Here is a 23,625-nt window from a genome sequence, read left to right as displayed (position 1 = left end):
CTCAGCGTCATTGATGTCATTGTCTAAAGAAAATGTGTTTCAGCATCGGCCCCGTCGTGTCTACCTACTCATCTGTATGGAAGCCCCAGTGTGAGGGGGGCGGAGATTTGTCATTGTAACAGTTTTGGAAATGACATATAAGCTGTGTGTTATAACATTAAAGTCTGTGTTGTTCAAGCAGTAAGCTGGTCTCATGTGTGGCTTTCTGGGCGATTCCAGGGATATCCCTCCTCGTGGAATATTGGGGTGATTTTCGTTATGGGAAGAAGGGAACGTTGACGGGGATATCATACCGATACCGTCACAGTCACATTGGAGAAGAAACATTGGAGAAGAAACATTGGAGAAGTCACATTGGAGAAGAAACATTGGAGAAGTCACATTGGAGAAGTCACATTGGAGAAGAAACATTGGAGAAGAAACATTGGAGAAGAAACATTGGAGAAGTCACATTGGAGAAGAAACATTGGATAAGTCACATTGGAAAAGTCACATTGGAGAAGTCACATTGGAGAAGAAACATTGGAGAAGAAACATTGGAGAAGTCACATTGGAGAAGAAACATTGGAGAAGAAACATTGGAGAAGAAACATTGGATAAGTCACATTGGAGAAGAAACATTGGAGAAGTCACATTGGAGAAGTCACATTGGAGAAGTCACATTGGAGAAGAAACATTGGAGAAGTCACATTGGAGAAGAAACATTGGAGAAGTCACATTGGAGAAGTCACATTGGAGAAGTCACATTGGAGAAGTCACATTGGAGAAGTCACATTGGAGAGAAGAAACATTGGAGAAGAAACATTGGAGAAGTCACATTGGAGAAGAAACATTGGATAAGTCACATTGGAGAAGAAACATTGGATAAGTCACATTGGAGAGAAGAAACATTGGAGAAGAAACATTGGAGAAGTCACATTGGAGAAGTCACATTGGAGAAGAAACATTGGAGAAGTCACATTGGAGAAGTCACATTGGAGAAGAAACATTGGAGAAGTCACATTGGAGAAGTCACATTGGGGAAGTCACATTGGAGAAGAAACGTTGGAGAAGAAACATTGGAGAAGTCACATTGGAGAAGAAACATTGGAGAAGTCACATTGGAGAAGAAACATTGGAGAGGAAACATTGGAGAAGTCACATTGGAGAAGTCACATTGGAGAAGTCACATTGGAGTAGTCACATTGGAGAAGTCACATTGGAGAAGAAACATTGGAGAAGAAACATTGGAGAAGTCACATTGGAGAAGTCACATTGGAGAAGAAACATTGGAGAAGTCACATTGGAGAAGAAACATTGGAGATGAAACATTGTAGAAGTCACATTGGAGAAGAAACATTGGAGAAGAAGCATCGGAGAAGAAGCATTGGAGAAGAAGCATTGGAGAAGAAACATTGGAGAAGAAGCATTGGAGAAGAAGCATTGAAGAAGAAGCATTGGAGAAGAAACATTGGAGAAGAAACATTGGAGAAGAAACATTGGAGAAGTCACATTGGAGAAGAAACATTGGAGAAGAAACATTGGAGAAGTCACATTGGAGAAGTCACATTGGAGAAGTCACATTGGAGAAGAAGCATTGGAGAAGAAACATTGGAGAGTAAACATTGGAGAAGAAACATTGGAGAAGAAACATTGGTGAAGAAACATTGGAGAAGTCACATTGGAGAAGTCACATTGAAGAAGAAACATTGGAGAAGAAACATTGGAGAAGAAACATTGGAGAGGAAACATTGGAGAAGAAACATTGGAGAAGAAACATTGGTGAAGAAACATTGGAGAAGAAACATTGGAGAAGAAACATTGGAGAAGAAACATTAAAGAAGAAACATTGGAGAAGAAACATTGGAGAAGAAACATTGGAGAAGAAACATTGGAGAAGTCACATTGGAGAAGAAACATTGGTGAAGAAACATTGGAGAAGAAACATTGGAGAAGAAACATTGGAGAAGAAACATTGAAGAAGAAACATTGGAGAAGAAACATTGGAGAAGAAACATTGGAGAAGAAACATTGGAGAAGTCACATTGGATATGAAACATTGGAGAAGTCACATTGGAGAAGTCACATTGGAGAAGTCACATTGGAGAAGTCACATTGGAGAAGAAACATTGGAGAAGAAACATTGGAGAAGAAACATTGGAGAAGAAACATTGGAGAAGTCACATTGGAGAAGTCACATTGGAGAAGAAACATTGGAGAAGTCACATTGGAGAAGAAACATTGGAGAAGTCACATTGGAGAAGTCACATTGGAGAAGTCACATTGGAGAAGTCACATTGGAAAAGTCACATTGGAGAAGTCACATTGGAGAAGAAACATTGGAGAAGAAACATTGGAGAAGTCACATTGGAGAAGAAACATTGGAGAAGAAACATTGGAGAAGTCACATTGGAGAAGAAACATTGGAGAAGTCACATTGGAGAAGTCACATTGGAGAAGTCACATTGGAGAAGAAACATTGGAGAAGTCACATTGGAGAAGAAACATTGGAGAAGTCACATTGGAGAAGTCACATTGGAGAAGTCACATTGGAGAAGTCACATTGGAGAAGTCACATTGGAGAGAAGAAACATTGGAGAAGAAACATTGGAGAAGTCACATTGGAGAAGAAACATTGGATAAGTCACATTGGAGAAGAAACATTGGATAAGTCACATTGGAGAGAAGAAACATTGGAGAAGAAACATTGGAGAAGTCACATTGGAGAAGTCACATTGGAGAAGAAACATTGGAGAAGTCACATTGGAGAAGTCACATTGGAGAAGAAACATTGGAGAAGTCACATTGGAGAAGTCACATTGGGGAAGTCACATTGGAGAAGAAACGTTGGAGAAGAAACATTGGAGAAGTCACATTGGAGAAGAAACATTGGAGAAGTCACATTGGAGAAGAAACATTGGAGAGGAAACATTGGAGAAGAAACATTGGAGAAGAAACATTGGAGAAGTCACATTGGAGAAGAAACATTGGTGAAGAAACATTGGAGAAGAAACATTGGAGAAGAAACATTGGAGAAGAAACATTGAAGAAGAAACATTGGAGAAGAAACATTGGAGAAGAAACATTGGAGAAGAAACATTGGAGAAGTCACATTGGATATGAAACATTGGAGAAGTCACATTGGAGAAGTCACATTGGAGAAGTCACATTGGAGAAGAAACATTGGAGAAGAAGCATCGGAGAAGAAGCATTGGAGAAGAAGCATTGGAGAAGAAACATTGGAGAAGAAGCATTGGAGAAGAAGCATTGAAGAAGAAGCATTGGAGAAGAAACATTGGAGAAGAAACATTGGAGAAGAAACATTGGAGAAGTCACATTGGAGAAGAAACATTGGAGAAGTCACATTGGAGAAGAAACATTGGAGAGGAAACATTGGAGAAGTCACATTGGAGAAGTCACATTGGAGAAGTCACATTGGAGTAGTCACATTGGAGAAGTCACATTGGAGAAGAAACATTGGAGAAGAAACATTGGAGAAGTCACATTGGAGAAGTCACATTGGAGAAGAAACATTGGAGAAGTCACATTGGAGAAGAAACATTGGAGATGAAACATTGTAGAAGTCACATTGGAGAAGAAACATTGGAGAAGAAGCATCGGAGAAGAAGCATTGGAGAAGAAACATTGGAGAAGAAGCATTGGAGAAGAAGCATTGAAGAAGAAGCATTGGAGAAGAAACATTGGAGAAGAAACATTGGAGAAGAAACATTGGAGAAGTCACATTGGAGAAGAAACATTGGAGAAGAAACATTGGAGAAGTCACATTGGAGAAGTCACATTGGAGAAGAAGCATTGGAGAAGAAACATTGGAGAGGAAACATTGGAGAAGAAACATTGGAGAAGAAACATTGGTGAAGAAACATTGGAGAAGTCACATTGGAGAAGTCACATTGAAGAAGAAACATTGGAGAAGAAACATTGGAGAAGAAACATTGGAGAGGAAACATTGGAGAAGAAACATTGGAGAAGAAACATTGGACAGGAAACATTGAAGAAGAAACATTGGAGAAGAAACATTGGTGAAGAAACATTGGAGAAGAAACATTGGAGAAGAAACATTGGAGAAGAAACATTGAAGAAGAAACATTGGAGAAGAAACATTGGAGAAGAAACATTGGAGAAGAAACATTGGAGAAGTCACATTGGATATGAAACATTGGAGAAGTCACATTGGAGAAGTCACATTGGAGAAGTCACATTGGAGAAGTCACATTGGAGAAGAAACATTGGAGAAGAAACATTGGAGAAGAAACATTGGAGAAGAAACATTGGAGAGGAAACGTTGGAGAAGTCACATTGGAGAAGAAACATTGGAGAAGTCACATTGGAGAAGAATCATTGGAGAAGTCACATTGGAGAAGAAACATTGGAGAAGAAACATTGGAGAAGTCACATTGGAGAAGTCACATTGGAGAAGAATCATTGGAGAAGAAACATTGGAGAGGAAACGTTGGAGAAGAAACATTGGAGAGGAAACATTGGGGAAGAAACATTGGAGAAGTCACATTGGAGAAGAAACATTGGAGAAGAAACATTGGAGAAGAAACATTGGAGAAGAAACATTGGGGAAGAAACATTGGAGAGGAAACGTTGGAGAAGAAACATTGGAGAAGAAACATTGGGGAAGAAACATTGGAGAAGAAACATTGGAGAAGTCACATTGGAGAAGAAACATTGGTGAAGAAACATTGGAGAAGAAAAATTGGAGAAGAAACATTGGAGAAGAAACATTGGAGAAGAAACATTGGAGAAGTCACATTGGGGAAGAAACATTGGGGAAGAAACATTGGAGAAGAAACATTGGAGAAGTCACATTGGAGAAGAAACATTGGAGAAGTCACATTGGAGAAGAAACATTGGAGAAGTCACATTGGAGAAGAAACATTGGAGAAGTCACATTGGAGAAGAAACATTGGAGAAGTCACATTGGAGAAGAAACATTGGAGAAGAAACATTGGAGAAGTCACATTGGAGAAGAAACATTGGAGAAGAAACATTGGAGAAGTCACATTGGAGAAGAAACATTGGAGAAGTCACATTGGAGAAGTCACATTGGAGAAGAAACATTGGAGAAGAAACATTGGAGAAGAAACATTGGAGAAGTCACATTGGAGAAGAAACATTGGATAAGTCACATTGGAAAAGTCACATTGGAGAAGTCACATTGGAGAAGAAACATTGGAGAAGAAACATTGGAGAAGTCACATTGGAGAAGAAACATTGGAGAAGAAACATTGGAGAAGAAACATTGGAGAAGTCACATTGGAGAAGAAACATTGGAGAAGTCACATTGGAGAAGTCACATTGGAGAAGAAACATTGGAGAAGTCACATTGGAGAAGTCACATTGAAGAAGAAACATTGGAGAAGAAACATTGGAGAAGAAACATTGGAGAGGAAACATTGGAGAAGAAACATTGGAGAAGAAACATTGGTGAAGAAACATTGGAGAAGAAACATTGGAGAAGAAACATTGGAGAAGAAACATTGAAGAAGAAACATTGGAGAAGAAACATTGGAGAAGAAACATTGGAGAAGAAACATTGGAGAAGTCACATTGGAGAAGAAACATTGGTGAAGAAACATTGGAGAAGAAACATTGGAGAAGAAACATTGAAGAAGAAACATTGGAGAAGAAACATTGGAGAAGAAACATTGGAGAAGAAACATTGGAGAAGTCACATTGGATATGAAACATTGGAGAAGTCACATTGGAGAAGTCACATTGGAGAAGTCACATTGGAGAAGTCACATTGGAGAAGAAACATTGGAGAAGAAACATTGGAGAAGAAACATTGGAGAAGTCACATTGGAGAAGTCACATTGGAGAAGAAACATTGGAGAAGTCACATTGGAGAAGAAACATTGGAGAAGTCACATTGGAGAAGTCACATTGGAGAAGTCACATTGGAGAAGTCACATTGGAAAAGTCACATTGGAGAAGTCACATTGGAGAAGAAACATTGGAGAAGAAACATTGGAGAAGTCACATTGGAGAAGAAACATTGGAGAAGAAACATTGGAGAAGTCACATTGGAGAAGAAACATTGGAGAAGTCACATTGGAGAAGTCACATTGGAGAAGTCACATTGGAGAAGAAACATTGGAGAAGTCACATTGGAGAAGAAACATTGGAGAAGTCACATTGGAGAAGTCACATTGGAGAAGTCACATTGGAGAAGTCACATTGGAGAGAAGAAACATTGGAGAAGAAACATTGGAGAAGTCACATTGGAGAAGAAACATTGGATAAGTCACATTGGAGAAGAAACATTGGATAAGTCACATTGGAGAGAAGAAACATTGGAGAAGAAACATTGGAGAAGTCACATTGGAGAAGTCACATTGGAGAAGAAACATTGGAGAAGTCACATTGGAGAAGTCACATTGGAGAAGAAACATTGGAGAAGTCACATTGGAGAAGTCACATTGGGGAAGTCACATTGGAGAAGAAACGTTGGAGAAGAAACATTGGAGAAGTCACATTGGAGAAGAAACATTGGAGAAGTCACATTGGAGAAGAAACATTGGAGAGGAAACATTGGAGAAGTCACATTGGAGAAGTCACATTGGAGAAGTCACATTGGAGTAGTCACATTGGAGAAGTCACATTGGAGAAGAAACATTGGAGAAGAAACATTGGAGAAGTCACATTGGAGAAGTCACATTGGAGAAGAAACATTGGAGAAGTCACATTGGAGAAGAAACATTGGAGATGAAACATTGTAGAAGTCACATTGGAGAAGAAACATTGGAGAAGAAGCATCGGAGAAGAAGCATTGGAGAAGAAGCATTGGAGAAGAAACATTGGAGAAGAAGCATTGGAGAAGAAGCATTGAAGAAGAAGCATTGGAGAAGAAACATTGGAGAAGAAACATTGGAGAAGAAACATTGGAGAAGTCACATTGGAGAAGAAACATTGGAGAAGAAACATTGGAGAAGTCACATTGGAGAAGTCACATTGGAGAAGTCACATTGGAGAAGAAGCATTGGAGAAGAAACATTGGAGAGGAAACATTGGAGAAGAAACATTGGAGAAGAAACATTGGTGAAGAAACATTGGAGAAGTCACATTGGAGAAGTCACATTGAAGAAGAAACATTGGAGAAGAAACATTGGAGAAGAAACATTGGAGAGGAAACATTGGAGAAGAAACATTGGAGAAGAAACATTGGACAGGAAACATTGAAGAAGAAACATTGGAGAAGAAACATTGGTGAAGAAACATTGGAGAAGAAACATTGGAGAAGAAACATTGGAGAAGAAACATTGAAGAAGAAACATTGGAGAAGAAACATTGGAGAAGAAACATTGGAGAAGAAACATTGGAGAAGTCACATTGGATATGAAACATTGGAGAAGTCACATTGGAGAAGTCACATTGGAGAAGTCACATTGGAGAAGTCACATTGGAGAAGAAACATTGGAGAAGAAACATTGGAGAAGAAACATTGGAGAAGAAACATTGGAGAAGTCACATTGGAGAAGTCACATTGGAGAAGAAACATTGGAGAAGTCACATTGGAGAAGAAACATTGGAGAAGAAACATTGGAGAAGTCACATTGGAGAAGTCACATTGGAGAAGTCACATTGGAGAAGTCACATTGGAGAAGAAACATTGGAGAAGTCACATTGGAGAAGAAACATTGGAGAAGAAACATTGGAGAAGTCACGTTGGAGAAGAAACATTGGAGAAGTCACATTGGAGAAGTCACATTGGAGAAGTCACATTGGAGAAGTCACATTGGAGAAGAAACATTGGAGAAGTCACATTGGAGAAGAAACATTGGAGAAGTCACATTGGAGAAGTCACATTGGAGAAGAAACATTGGAGAAGAAACATTGGAGAAGAAACATTGGAGAAGAAACATTGGAGAAGAAACATTGGAGAAGAAACATTGGAGAAGAAACATTGGAGAAGTCACATTGGAGAAGAAACATTGGAGAAGTCACATTGGAGAAGAAACATTGGAGAAGTCACATTGGAGAAGAAACATTGGAGAAGAAACATTGGAGAAGAAACATTGGAGAAGAAACATTGGAGAAGAAACATTGGAGAAGTCACATTGGAGAAGAAACATTGGAGAAGAAACATTGGAGAAGAAACATTGGAGAAGAAATGTTGGAGAAGTCACATTGGAGAAGTCACATTGTTTATTGCTTATTAACTCCCTAGTTATTAACTAAGCTAAACCAATAAAAGGTTTTAAAAAGCTCCTCAAATGTTATCTATAAATAATTTTGAATGGCTTTTTACCAGAATAATAATTTGTGTGTCATTTTAACTGCTTGCCGACCAGCCACCGCAGTTATACGGCGGCAGGTCGGCTCTGCTGGGTGAGAGCAAGTAGATCTACGTCATCTCTCCCAGCAGCCAATAGGGGCGCTCGCTCCTGACTCCCGCGCACGTGCCTGGCGGTCACGATCACCGCTGAGCACCCGCGATTGCTCGTTACAGAGCGGGGACCGGGAGCTGTGTGTGTAAACACACAGCTCCCGGTCCTGTCAGGGGAGAAATGCTGATCTTCTGTTCATACAATGTATGAACAGCGATCAGTCATTTCCCCTAGTGAGTCCACCCCCCCCTACAGTTAGAACACACCCAGGGAACATACTTAACCCCTTCCCTGCCCCCTAGTGTTAACCCCTTCGCTGCCAGTGGCATTTTTATAGTAATCAATGCATTTTTATAGCACTGATCGCTATAAAAATGCCAATGGTCCCAAAAATCTGTCAAAAGTGTCCGAAGTGTCCGCCATAATGTCGGAGTACCGAAAAAAAATCGCTGATCGCCGCCATTACTAGTAAAAAAAAAATATTAATAATAAAAATGCCATAAAACTACCCCCTATTTTGTAAACGCTATAACTTTTGTGCAAACCAATTAATAAACGCTTATTGCGTTTTTTTTTTTTTTTACGAAAAATATGTAGAAGAATACGTATCGGCCTAAACTGAGGAAAAAAATGTTTTTTTATATATTTTTGGGGGATATTTATTATAGCAAAAAGTTAAAATAATTCATATTTTTCAAAATTGTTGCTCTATTTTTGTTTATAGCGCAAAAACTAAAAACCGCAGAGGTGATCAAATACCACCAAAAGAAAGCTCTATTTGTGGGGAAAAAAACACGCCAATTTTGTTTGGGAGCCACATTTTATTTTGCCCTTTTTTTGTTCATGATTTGTAAAAAATATAAAATATAATTATTGCCAGACCATATCACCAAAAGGAAGCCTTCTTTATCCCCAAAATGTTATATGTATTACATTGCTATCTAAAGTAATGACAACAGTGGGCCAGATTCTGGTAGATTCTGAGTTGGCGTAGCGTAAGCCATTTACACTACGCCACCGTAACTTACTGGAGCAAGTGCCGTATTCCTCAAGCACTTGCTCCGTAGTTTGCGGCGGCGTAGTGTAAATGGCCCGGCGTATCCCCGCGTAATTCAAAGGTGGCAGCTTGTATTTAAATTAAGCGCGCCCCCGCGTCGATTGAACTGCGCATGCGCCGGGCTGAAAAATAGCCCAGTGCGCATGCTCCAGCTCACGACGGAAAACGTCAATGACGCCAACGTGTGCGTCATTGACGTAAAGTCGTATTCAAGAACGACTTAGGAAAACGACGTACCCGACGGGAAAAGACGACGCTGAGCCAACGCCATACTTAACATGGCATACGGCGGACTGGCGTAAGGTTACCCCTCATATAGCAGGGGTAACCTTACGCCTACGGAAACGACGTAAGCGACGACTACGTGACGCAAAATCGTTCGGGAATCGGCGTATCAGGCTCATTTGCATAGTCAAATGAGACCTGAACGTAAACGCCACTTAGCGGCCGGCGGCGAATTACATTTAAGATCCGACAGTGTAAGTCACTTACACCTGTCGGATCTTGGCCGTATCTATGCGAAAATGATTCTAGGAATCACTCACATAGATACCCGGGCTCAGAACCAGAGATACGACGGTGTTTCCTGAGATACTCCATCGTAACTCTTCTGAGAATCTGGCCCAGTGTCACTAAATAAACAGACCCATAACATAAATGTATAATGTAATGTATAATATGCATTTTAAATTGTAAATACCTTTCACAAAATCTCTGGCGTCTCTCACCCAGTCTTGTGCTCTATGAAAACCTGCCACTGCTGCCAGACAACATACACAGGTCAGAGATCTCACATTTATCCACTGCCGTAAATCAATACAGCTTAATCACCTACAAATCCCAGTCACTGTATCCCAATGTTGGACTGCATTGCAGTAAAGACCGATCAGCCCCACAGCTCAGGTCCCCCCTCCCCCCAGCCTGATTTCTGCTGAGCAGAGGGTCACAACACGCTAATACAGAGAGAGAACCAGATACTACTACTAGTTGTAATAAAGTATAAATTTTAAATGTAAAATACATACTTGCCCAGAATTCCTCCCTTTTTTGGTTCAGCCAATCTTGTACTCGAGACCCACCTGCCAGACAATATAGACAACTTAATGACATCATGGTTTGCCATCATGTGAGCTAAACTTTCCCAACCTATATATTTTAAGAAACGCCAGAATGTCTGACACATGATTGTCAAACATCACCTAATTAATGGTGTTTCACTATGCCGAGGGTCAAAAGTCATGTAAATAACATTACAAGTCATTTCTTATACAACACTGCCCCTAGAGGGGGAAAATAGAAATTATTCAAGATAGGATGCGGATACTTGGTTGTCACGGTAACATATAAAGCACATCGTCACATGACCTAATCAATTACATAGTAGGGACACACACACACCCACTTTTTCGAGTAAGATAAAAGTAGCTACAAGAAGCAGAAGAGGGGCTCGCTTGATCTCTCTGGATCGCTCTATCTCTATAGAGGCTGAAGAAAGAAGATTTGTCTCTCTCCCTCGGGCTAAAAGGTGCAGATCTTGAAACGCAGAGATGTAGGTGTAACGGAATGACCCGGGACAAACAGAGACTTTGTAAGGATGAGGGGTACTCCTGTGCCAGCGTCATTAGTAACTCTTATGTCTAGGGTCACCTTATGTCCGATAGGGCCATATGGTGACTGAGAAATGATATCCTAAATTACAGGACAGGGGACATTACTGATAGCTCATATTGCAGGATCTGAGATATTGCAAAGTGTTGGTTTATTCTATGACTCATCTCTCTGTGTAGACTGTTGACATGTTAAATGAGCCTGGCTCTTGAAAGGCCTTCCATTGTTTGAGGCTGTTGAGATGCTAAGACTGCTTCTATGGATTGAAACTGAGAGTCAGCCTGGCTCCTAGACCTCTCATTATGTATACTGTTTATGTGTGGAATGTACTTGTCGGAGAAGTAACGTCTGGGGGATAATTAACTCTGAATATCATTATGTAAAATAATGTGATTGAAGCCCCCCCATGGTGTGATGAGGGGGGTGGAGAGTTTTGATTGTTCCTGTGATTACTGTAACCTGTTGTACTGTATAAAGAAAGAAAGAAACCATTAAAAGTTAATTCATACATTTTGAAGCAGAGAATAGAGCGGTCAGTCTCATTTTCTGGGGAATTGATATGGATCAGGTCCTGTTGGTTTGTCTGTGTGTCAGATGAGCTGTCGTGGGTTGATGGAAGGTCGTAAACGGTGGTGACCGTTACAAGTGGTGGCACAACAGTGGGATGTTTCCATCGGCAGAAGGATGGCTACAAGGACACAGGACGATGGAGACGCTGTATGAACGGCTGAAGCTCTCTTCCCTCAAGGACTTACTGGAGAGCCGGGGCAGATCGGCCTGCAACCGTAAGAGAAGGGGCATTATTACAGAGCTGGTCCAAATGGATAGAGCTGAAAGGCCCAGCGTAACAGAAAGGCCCAGCATAACAGACAGGACACCGGAGGAAGAGTTTTTTGACCGGGCTGTTAGACGTGGACTGGCACAGTATGGACCTAATCGTCCACCGGAGATCATAGACCGGGTTATAGCGGCTGTGGATGCCACTTGGCTACAGCAAAGAGGTGCTGCAGCAGCAGAAGTCACAGCAGCACCAACTGAAGAGAGGGGAGAGGTACAGATGCCAGTCACCATGGAAGTGGAGATCCAGGGAGCCGGGGCAATTGGCCCCTCTCCCCAGCAACAATATGTGGTGGTAAAGCATTTACTCCCAGCTGAATCACTGGCGGCAGGGCAGGATGCTACTGGCTGCTGCACACAACTGCAGCTTGAGCTGACATCGGGGGATGGGACTATGGTCTCCCCTCACAGCAACACAGCGGAAGAGCTGGCAACAGAGCAGAGTGCCACATGTCTCTGCTCTCAACTAACAGAAGAGGGAGTTCCTGTGGGTGTGGATGGGACTGTGGTCTTCACTGACACAACCCCAGAAAATGGTGCGTCACCGAGACAGGAGGATGTCGGCTTTGCTTTGCAAGCATCAGGGGATTTTCTACCTCCGGTGGATGGGACTTCAGTCTCCACTGGTATACCCCAGGAATATGGGCCAGTTGGCCCAGATCCCCAACAACATGATGGACTGAGCCCAGTCACCCTGTCTTCTCTCCAGCGGCTGAAAGGACTCCAGGGAGAAGGGCCAGTCCAGGCCTCTCCCCAGCGGCAGGCAGGTGCTCTGAGAGAGGCAGAGGTTGGCGGGGTGAGTAATGCTCTGTTTGGAGCAATTTATTTGGGGTACGGTATGGATACCAGCATTGAAGGACTGGTACTACTGACTAACTTCTGAGTCAACCCGTTTGGGGTTCCGTCCTGTGTCAGTCTCCCACCGAAAGGGGAGAGATGTAACGGAATGACCCGGGACAAACAGAGACTTTGGAAGGATGAGGGGGACTCCTGTGCCAGCATCATTAATAACTCTTATGTCTAGGGTCACCTTATGTCCAATAGGGCCATAGGGTGACTGAGAAATTATATCCTAAATTACAGGACAGGGGACATTACTGATAGCTCATATTGCAAAGTGTTGGTTTATTCTATGACTCATCTCTCTGTGTAGACTGTTGACATGTTGAATGAGGCTGGCTCTTGAAAGGCCTTCCATTGTTTGAGGCTGTTGAGATGCTAACTAAGACTGCTTCTGTATATAAGACTGAAAGAAACCATTAAAAGTTAGTTTATACATTTTGAAGCAGAGAATAGAGCGGTCAGTCTAATTTTCTGGGGAATTGATATGGATCGGGTCCTGTTGGTTTGTCTGTGTGTCAGATGAGCTGTTGTGGGTTGATGGAAGGTCGTAAACGGTGGTGACCATTACAGTAGGAATGTTGAAAGGAGTCCTGTGGGACTCATCACCTCACATGAAGCTTCTCAAAATGACAGAATTCTTATAGTCCTGGTAAAGTATTATTCTGATTGAAGTTTGGTTGAGCATACAGTTGCAATAAAAAGTATGTGAACCCTTTTGGAATGATATGGATTTCTGCACAAATTGGTCATTAAATGTGATCTGATCTTCATCTAAGTCACAACAATAGACAATCACAGTCGGCTTAAACTAATAACACACAAATAATTAAATGTTACCATTTTTTTATTGAACACACCATGGAAAAATTCACAGTGCAGGTGGAAAAAGTATATGAACCCCCTAGACTAATGACATCTCCAAGAGCCAATTGGAGCTAATTGGAGTGAGGTGTCAGCCAACTGGAGTCCAATCAATGAGATGAGATTGGAGGTGTTGGTTACAGCTGCTCTGCCCTATAAAAAACACACACCAGTTCTGGGTTTGGTTTTCACAAGAAGCATTGCCTGATGTGAATGATGCCTCGCACAAAAGAGCTCTCAGAAGACCTACGATTAAGAATTGTTGACTTGCATGAAGCTGGAAAGGGTTATAAAAGTATCTCCAAAAGCCTTGCTGTTCATCAGTCCACGGTAAAACAAATTGTCTATGAATGAAGAAAGTTCAGCACTGCTGCTACTCTCCCTAGGAGTGGCCGCCCTGTAAAGATGACTGCAAGAGCACAGCGCAGACTGACCAATGAGGAGAAGAAGAATCCCAGAGTGTCAGCTAAAGACTTACAAAAGTCTCTGGCATATGCAAACATCCCTGTTAGCGAATCTACGACATGTAAAACACTAAACAATAATGGATTTCATGGGAGGATACCACAGAGGAAGCCACTGCTGTCCAAAAAAAACATTGCTGCACGTTTACAGTTTGCACAAGAGCACCTGGATGTTCCACAGCAGTACTGGCAAAATATTCTGTGGACAGATGAAACCAAAGTTGAGTTGTTTGGAAGAAACACACAACACTATGTGTGGAGAAAAAGAGGCACAGCACACCAACATCAAAACCTCATCCCAACTGTGAAGTATGGTGGTGGGAGCATCATGGTTTGGGGCTGCTTTGCTGCGTCAGGGCCTGGATGGATTGCTATCATCGAAGGAAAGATGAATTCCCAAGTTTATCAAGACATTTTGCAGGAGAACTTAAGGCCATCTGTCCACCAGCTGAAGCTCAACAGAAGATGGGTGTTGCAACAGGACAACGACCCAAAGCATAGAAGTAAATCAACAACAGAAGAAAATAAGCCTTCTGGAGTGGCCCAGTCAGAGTCCTGACCTCAACCCCATTGAGATGCTGTGGCATGACCTCAATAAAGCGATTCACACCAGACATCCGAAGAATATTGCTGAACTGAAACCGTTCTGTAAAGAGGAATGGTGAAGAATGACTCCTGACCATTGTGCCCGTCTGATCTGCAACTACAGGAAACGTTTGGGTGAAGTTATTGCTGCCAAAGGAGGTTCAACCAGTTACTAAATCCAGGGGTTCACATACTTTTTCCACCTGCACTGTGAATGTTTACATGGTTTGTTCAATAAAAACATAATATTTAATTCTTTGTGTGTTATTAGTTTAAGCCGACTGTGATTGTCTATTGTTGTGACTGAGATGAAGATCAGATCACATTTTATGAGAAATCCATCTCATGCCAAAAGGGTTCACATACTTTTTATTGCAACTGTATGCTTGACTATTGACAATATGGGACATAAACACTCAAATCAGAACACCACATCCCATTAGATGTAAAAAAAAAAAAGATAGAGAAGGACAAAGGGTACAATAGCCCTGGTATTTTTAATGGTGTTCAGTTGCAGGCATAGTAATACACAAGTATTAAAAATTAAACATTTTAATTAAGAGAGTAAACAAAAAAAACAAGCATTGATAAGAAACCATCCTAGTTGTGTACATGACATTTGGCCATACGCATTAACCACTTAAAGACCCCTTCACGCCGATTTACGTCGGCAGAATGGCACGGCTGGGCACATCCACGTACATTGCCCTTTAAGCCCAGCCATGGGGTCGCGCGTGCCACGGGCACGTGCACGCTACCCGGTCCTAAGCTCAGTGACCACAGCCGAGGGACTCGCGGACCCGATCGCCGCTGGAGTCCCGCGATCGGTCCCCGGAGCTGAAGAACGGGGAGAGCCGTGTGTAAACACCGATTCCCCGTTCTTCACTGTGGCGCCGTGATCGATCGTGCGTTCCCTGATATAGGGAATCACAATCGATGACGTCACACCTACAGCCACACCCCCTACAGTTAGAAACAGACATGAGGTCACACATAACCCCATCAGCGCCCCCTTGTGGTTAACTCCCTAACTGCAATTGTCATTTTCACAGTAATCAGTGCATTTTAAATGCATTTTTTGCTGTGAAAATGACAATGGTCCCAAAAATGTGTCAAAATTGTCCGATGTGTCCGCTATAATGTCGCAGTCACGAAAAAAATTGCTGATCGCCGCCATTAGTAAAATAATTAATAAAAATGCAATAAAACTATCCCCTATTTTGTAAACGCTATAAATTTCGCGCAAACCAATCGATAAACGCTTATTGCGATTTTTTTTACCAAAAATAGGTAGAAGAATACGTATCGGCCTAAACTGAGGGAAAACATTTTTTTATATATTTTTTGGGGGATATTTATTATAGCAACAAGTAAAAAATATTGCATTTTTTTCAAAATTGTCGCTCTATTTTTGTTTATAGCGCAAAAAATAAAAACCGCAGAGGTGATCAAATACCACCAAAAGAAAGCTCTATTTGTGGGGAAAAAAGGATGCCAATTTTGTTTGGGAGCTACGCCGCACGACCACGCAATTGTCAGTTAAAGCGACGCAGTGCCGAATCGCAAAAAGGGGCAAGGTCCTTTAGCTGCATTTTGGTCCGGGTCTTAAGTGGTTAAGAATGCAGCCCTGTTCTCACAGTACGGACCTCCCATTCCCCCAATGCGAGTTCTGTTGTGCTGGAGATCACAGAAAGCAAATCCAAAGGCGGGTTCTGAAATTTTCATACCTTCCGAAATATTCATCAGTTTGTCCCTCCAGCCACGTGATCCGGGTTTATCTGTCAGAGAACAGAGAGAGGTCAGCGGCCTCACATTAATGAGCTTGTTACACCCAGTGTTAGAATACCGCCCTCTGCAATGTAGTACAGCTTGATTGGCTCACTGCTCTGCCCCTCCCCTCCCCCCACTCTGCTGTACAGGGCATTGTTACAGGAAACGTTTTTGGTAAAATACACATTTTTAGGCCTGAAGATTACGTAAAAACCCCTAAAAGATTCTGGGCTGGATTCAGATAGAATGCTCTATCTATGTGCCGGCGTAACGTATATCAGATACGTTACGCCGCCGTAAATTACAGCAAAAAGCAAAAAATTATTATTATTTTTTTTTTTTTAATTGACGCTATTTTTTTGTTTGAAGCGCAAAAAAATAAAAACCGCAGAGGTGATCAAATACCACCAAAAGAAATCTCTATTTGTGGGGGGAAAAAGGACGCCAATTTTGTTTGGGAACAAGGTCGCACAACGACCGCGCAACTGTCAGTTAAAGCGACGCAGTGCCGAATCGCAAAAAATGCTCTGGTCATTGAGCAGCAAAATCTGAAGTGGTAAAAAAAAAAAAAAATCCCCAAAAATTGTGTTTGCGAAACTGCTGCGCAAATACGGTGTGAGATAACGATCGCCACTTTATTCCCCAGGCTTTCTACTAATAAATTAATTATAATTTTTGGGGGGTTAAAGGTACCGTATTTATCGGCGTATACCGCGCACTTTTTTGCCCTGAAAATCGGGGCAAAATCGTGGGTGCGCGATATACGCCGATACCCACTTCCCGCGCCGAGTTTGAACCACTGCGCCGACATTTACTGAGCGCAGTACACTCGGGTATAGTCGGGCAGGCTCGACTCCTCTCACGGTCACGTCCTGGACGTACAGGAAGCACAGGACGTGACCGCGAGAGGAGCCGAGCCTGCCCGACTATACCCGAGTGTACTGCGCTCGGTATATGCCGGCGCAGTGGTTCAAACTCGGCGCGGGAAGCGGTGATCGAGCGGGGAGGACACCGCAGAAGGACGCCGGACCCGATGAGGAGGACACCACCGAAGCCGCAGACGGACGCCGGACCCGACGAGGCCACCGATGAACGCCGCGCAAGACACTAATGGGGCAGATCCACATACATAGACTGCGCCCGGCGCAGATGTGAGGTACGCTACGCCGCTGTAATTTACTTTGCAAATCTTTGAATCCTGAAAGAATTTGCGCCGTAAGTTACGGCGGCGTAGCGTATCTCTCGCAGCGTAAGGGCGCGGAAATCAAATGCGGCGAGTAGGGGGCGTGTTTCATTTAAATGAAGCGCGTCCCCGCGCCAAACGAACTGCGCATGCCCCGTCCGTCAAAACTCCCAGGGTGAATTGCTCCGAATGACGTCGCAAGGACGTCATTGTTTTCGACGTGAACGTAAATGGCGTCCAGCCCCATTCACGGACGACTTAGGCAAACGACTTAAAATTTTCATAGTTAAACGCGGGAACGACGGCCATACTTAACATTGAGTACGCCACCAGATAGCAGCTTTAACTATACGCCGGAAAAAGCCGAACGGAAACAACGTAAAAGAATGCGACGTTCGTGGATCGTCGGAAATAGCTAATTTGCATACTCGACGCGGGTTACGACGTGAACGCCACCCAGCGGCCGCCGGAAAATTGCATCTTAGATCCGACGGCGTACTAAGGCATACGCCTGTCGGATCTAACACAGATGCCGTTGTATCTTGTTTGGTGGATACCAAAACAAAGATACGACGTGCAAAATTTGAAATTACGCCGGCGTATCAACAGATACGCCGGCGTAATTTCTTTGAGGATCTGCCCCTAAAACTGTAAGTACTAAAATGTTTTTCTAACAGGAATGCGGGTCCACATTAGGGGTGCGCGCTATACACCGGAGCGCGCTATACGCCGATTAATACGGTAATTTTCTGGCAAAAAAAAAATACAAATTTAAACCAAAAAAAAAATCCAGAAAAAGCCGCGGTCAGCAAGTGGTTGGAGAAACTCACCAGAAAGAGCGGATAGGAGGGCCGAGACGTAGAGGGGTCTTTCTATTTGACAACAGTATTTCTTAAATTTTCCCTTCTTTGACGGATTCTTTGTCCTGCATTTGAGTGCCTGGAATTTCATATCATTGCTGACATTCTTCAGACTTGGGATTACCGGGCAGATTATTTCTCGGTCATCACACCATAAATGGATTTCCTTCTCATGACCTTCCCTAGGGCCCTGGTGGACATCACCGCAGGTGACCTCCTTCCCTTTCCTGAGACACGTCACAGAGTCTCCAACTCCATCAGAGAGTCCTGCAAAGAGAGAGATTATTACACATATGATATGACCGTCTGGGCGGTTCCTGGCACTCCTCGGAGGTGGTCATTAGGGATGAGCCGAACACACCGCCCCCTCCCCCCGTTTGGTTTGGTCGAACGTTCAAATTCAAAAACGCTCATTTTAAAGCCCAATATTCAAGTTAATGTCGGAAAACGTCTTTGAGAATCCAGGTCTTGCCCCAGGGAACATGTATCAATGGAAAAAAAAGTTTTAAGAGCGGTCGTTTTTCCGGAGCAGCGATTTTAACCACTTGACACCTGCATGCCGTCATATGACGTCCAAAACGGGGACCTGTTATCCTGGGTGGACGTCATATGACGTCCTGGGCTTTGCGGGGGGATATCTCAATGATGCCTGCACCCGGAGGCATCATTGAGATATCATTTTTTAGCGGCGGCGATCCTGCGCACCGTAAGAACGATCATAGCGGCGGTTCCGCCGCTAGATCGTTCTTACAGGCGGCGGGAGGGGACATCCCCCCCTCCCGCCGCCATCCGGTGCTTCTCCGGGCTCTCCCGTCCCACCGGGGGCCCGGAGAGATGATCGCCGTCCGCCGGATGTTTGCGATAGAGAAGACTAGTGACCAGATGGTCACCAGTCATCTCTATGACCGTCGGAGGCCCGGGCGCGATGTGATGACGTCACGCCCGGGTCCCCGTAAGTAAACAAACCGCAATTGCGGCTAGTTTGAATGAGATCTGTGAATTTTTTTTCACAATCTCATTCTTTCCAGCCTGGAGGAGAGATGTGAGGTCTTATTGACCCCGCATCTCTCCTTAAAGAGGACCTGTCACACACATTCCTATTACAAGGGATGTTTACATTCCTTGTAATAGGAATAAAAGCGATTGAAAAAAAAAAAGTGTAAAAAAAAGTGTAAAAAATAAAGAAATATGTAAAATAAAAAATAAAAAATAATAATAAAAAAATTAAAATGCCCCTGTCCCCGGTAGCTCGCGCTCAGAAGCGTACGCACACGTAAGTCCCGCCCACGTATGTAAACGTCGTTCAAACCACACATGTGAGGTGTCGCCGCGTGCGTTAGAGCGTGTGCAACAATTCTAGCACTAGACCTCCTCTGTAACTCTAAACTGGCAACTTGTAAAAATGTTAAAGTGTAGCCTATGGAGATTTTTAAGTAACAAAGTTTGACGCCATTCCATGAGTGTACGCAATTTTAAAGCGTGACATGTTAGGTATCTAGTTACTCGGCGTAACATCATCTTTCATATTTTACCAAAAAATTGGGCTAACGTTACTGTTTTGTTATTTTTTAATTTATGAAACCATTTTTTTACAAAAAAAAGCCGTTTGAAAAATGATTGCGCAAATACGGTGCAAGATAAAAAGTTGCAATGACCGCCATTTTATTCCCTAGGGTGTCTGCTAAAAAAACATATATAATGTTTGGGGGTTCTGAGTAATTTTCTAGCAAAAGAATGATGATTTGTACATGTAGGAGAGAAGTGCCAGAATAGGCCCGGGAAGGAGGTGGGTTTTAAAGCCCGGTATTGAAGTGGTTAATGATGCTTAAAGTGAAAAAAAAAAATGAAAAATTCTTTTAAATATGGTACCTGCTGGGTGTCTATAGTAGTGGCACGTGTTTAGAACTGTCCCTGCACAACATGAGATTACTATAAGAAAAAAAGTCTGGTCCCTGCAATATGGATGAAAATCACTGAGAAAAATAGCATGGGTTTCTTTGGGCGCAAACTACAGAGCACAAGTGCAGTACTGGTACACACCAAGTAACTTTAGGTGCAAAACTACAGAGCACAAGTGCAGTACGGGTACACACCAAGTCGCTTTAGGTGCAATCTACAGAGCACACGGGCAGTACACACCAAGTAGCTTTAGGTGCAAACTACAGAGCACAAGTGCAGTACACACCAAGTAGCTTTAGGTGCAAACTACAGAGCACAAGTGCAGTACACACCAAGTAGCTTTAGGTGCAAACTACAGAGCACAAGTGCAGTACTGGTACACACAAAGTAACTTTAGGTGCAAACTACAGAGCACAAGTGCAGTACACACCAAGTAGCTTTAGGTGCAAACTACAGAGCACAAGTGCAGTACTGGTACACACAAAGTAACGTTAGGTGCAAACTACAGAGCACAAGTGCAGTACTGGTACACACAAAGTAACGTTAGGTGCAAACTACAGAGCACAAGTGCAGTACTGGTACACACAAAGTAACATTAGGTGCAAACTACAGAGCACAAGTGCAGTACTGGTACACACCAAGTAACTTTAGGTGCAATCTATAGAGCACAAGTTCAGTACTGGTACACACAAAGTAACTTTAGGTGCAAAACTACAGAGCACACGTGCAATACACCACGTGAGAATACTGAAGCAAGCACAATCAACTGATAGATGGTAAATTAGGAAGAACTGATCTAGCTAAACTATACAGTGTATAAATATATGTACAACACCTGGGATGTATATATATCCTCTACACACTGTAACTTTAACTGACTAGCCTTCCTGCTCTATCTATCTATCTAGAAAAAAAGACACTTTCTCTCTCTCTCTCTCTCTCTCTCTCTCTCTCTCTCTCTCTCTCTCTCTCTAGGACTCATCTATTCACTAACACCACCGCAACACACTACACAAGGCCACCCTGCAGGCAGCCTTTTATAGTGGGGGGCGTGTACTAAGCCCTGAGCCATAATTGGCCAAAGCCACCCTGGCTTTGGCCAATTATGGCTCTCTGTTTTTTGCGCGGGTCATAGTGCATGCTTGGCCAATCATCAGCGCGCAATGCCGCAGTGAATTATGGGCCGTGGCGCGTCACTCGAATTTGGCGCAAACGACCCGTTTTGTTCGTATTTCGACGAACGGTCAAACAGACGATGTTCGAGTCGAACATACGTTCAAATCGAACGCGGAGCTCATCCCTAGTGATCAGTATAGTATAGTGGTCAGTGTAGTGTAGTGGTCAGTGTAGTGTAGTGATCAGTATAGTGGTCAGTGTAGTGGTCAGTGTAGTGTAGTGATCAGTATAGTGGTCAGTGTAGTGTAGTGATCAGTATAGTATATTGGTCAGTGTAGTGTAGTGGTCAGTGTAGTGTAGTGATCAGTATAGTGATCAGTGTAGTGTAGTGGTCAGTGTAGTGTAGTGGTCAGTGTAGTGGTCAGTGTAGTGTAGTGATCAGTATAGTGGTCAGTGTAGTGTAGTGGTCAGTATAGTATAGTGATCAGTATAGTATAGTGGCCAGTGTAGTGTAGTGGACAGTATAGTGGTCAGTGTAGTGTAGTGATCAGTATAGTATAGTGGTCAGTGTAGTGTAGTGGTCAGTATAGTATAGTGGCCAGTGTAGTGTAGTGGTCAGTATAGTATAGTGGCCAGTGTAGTGTAGTGGTCAGTATAGTATAGTGGTCAGTGTAGTGTAGTGGTCAGTATAGTATAGTGGTCAGTGTAGTGTAGTGGTCAGTATAGTATAGTGGTTAGTGTAGTGTAGTGATCAGTATAGTGGTCAGTGTAGTGTAGTGATCAGTATAGTATAGTGGTCAGCGTAGTGTAGTGGTCAGTATAGTATATTGATCAGTGTAGTGTAGTGGTCAGTATAGTGGTCAGTGTAGTGTAGTGATCAGTGTAGTGTAGTGGTCAGTGTAGTGTAGTGGTCAGTATAGTATAGTGGTCAGTGTAGTGGTCAGTATAGTATAGTGGCCAGTGTAGTGTAGTGGTCAGTATAGTATAGTGGCCAGTGTAGTGTAGTGGTCAGTATAGTATAGTGGTCAGTGTAGTGTAGTGGTCAGTGTAGTGTAGTGGTCAGTGTAGTGTAGTGTAGTGGTCAGTATAGTATAGTGGTTAGTGTAGTGTAGTGGTCAGTATAGTATAGTGGTCAGTGTAGTGTAGTGGTCAGTATAGTATAGTGGTCAGTGTAGTGTAGTGGTCAGTATAGTATAGTGGTTAGTGTAGTGTAGTGGTCAGTATAGTATAGTGGTCAGTGTAGTGTAGTGGTCAGTATAGTATAGTGGTCAGTGTAGTGTAGTGGTCAGTATAGTATAGTGGTTAGTGTAGTATAGTGGTCAGTGTAGTGTAGTGATCAGTGTAGTGTAGTGGTCAGTATAGTATAGTGGTCAGTGTAGTGTAGTGATCAGTATAGTGTAGTGGTCAGTATAGTGATCAGTGTAGTGGTCAGTATAGTATAGTGATCAGTGTAGTGGGAGAAAAACCGACTTTTAGCAACACAGAGTATCTTTCTATAATTGCACTTCCACCCGACCAAACCCATTCCTCCTGCTGTTTGGGCCCCATGTGTGCCCGGGCCCCCTACAGGAGGACTGGCGCCCCCCCCTATCAGCAGCCCTGGGTTAATGTAAAGGAGACGGACTGAAGAAAAGATCCCCATCAGAAATGTCCGGCTTATCTTTTCCTCTCTTGGGGTTCTCTGACTTATCTTGGTCTTTTGGTGAGTTCTCTATTCTGGACGCTCACACACCTCATCCTCCTTCCTTTTTTCTCTCAGCACATTTCCACATCAGTTCTAATTCTCTTTTCCAGACGACAAGCAACGCCTTCCACCATACAAGTCCGCAATGAAATGCCAACAGAATCGGTTGGAGACTTACCCATCACGCCCACGACAAGGACCCAGAAATAGAAGGTCGTCATATTTTCTCCTCCAGCAGATCCGTCTGGCAGTGAAGGGACGGAGGAGCCCGGCGCAGTCTTCTACGTGCCTGAGAGAGGAGCGGGCGGTCTGGTGAGAAACAGGACGTGGAACAGGAAGGAACATTGCCTAATATTTTACGGTGAAGTGCTGAGATCCTATCAGACATTTCTACTGAACAAGTTTCACTTCATCCATCAGAACACCCATCAGAAGAGGTGAAGTTCCGTAAACTCCACGGACATCGGTGTGCGGCCAATTCCAGGAGAGCGACCCGAAGGTCTATAGAATGTACAGATCTTC

The 23,625-nt window shown here is 43.0% G+C and overlaps 1 protein-coding gene across 1 annotated transcript in view; it reads right to left on the bottom strand.

Annotated features, from left to right (window-relative positions):
* The window catches only part of LOC120945987, a 70,792-nt gene extending 47,167 nt beyond the window's left edge, over positions 1-23,625 (bottom strand). The window contains exons 1-5 of the mRNA XM_040360639.1: positions 23,282-23,625; positions 18,375-18,671; positions 16,319-16,369; positions 10,419-10,472; positions 10,094-10,153 (exon numbers count right to left, since the gene is read on the bottom strand). Coding sequence (XP_040216573.1) covers positions 10,094-10,153; positions 10,419-10,472; positions 16,319-16,369; positions 18,375-18,671; positions 23,282-23,324 — 505 coding nt within the window. The 5' untranslated portion in view covers positions 23,325-23,625. The remainder of the gene's footprint in view (positions 1-10,093; positions 10,154-10,418; positions 10,473-16,318; positions 16,370-18,374; positions 18,672-23,281) is intronic.

This window comes from Rana temporaria, chromosome 1 (genome assembly GCF_905171775.1).
Source record: "Rana temporaria chromosome 1, aRanTem1.1, whole genome shotgun sequence".
NCBI classification, from domain to species: Eukaryota; Metazoa; Chordata; class Amphibia; order Anura; family Ranidae; genus Rana; species Rana temporaria.
The sequence above is the reverse complement of the archived record's forward strand: the minus strand, read 5'-3'. Positions and strand labels throughout refer to the sequence as shown.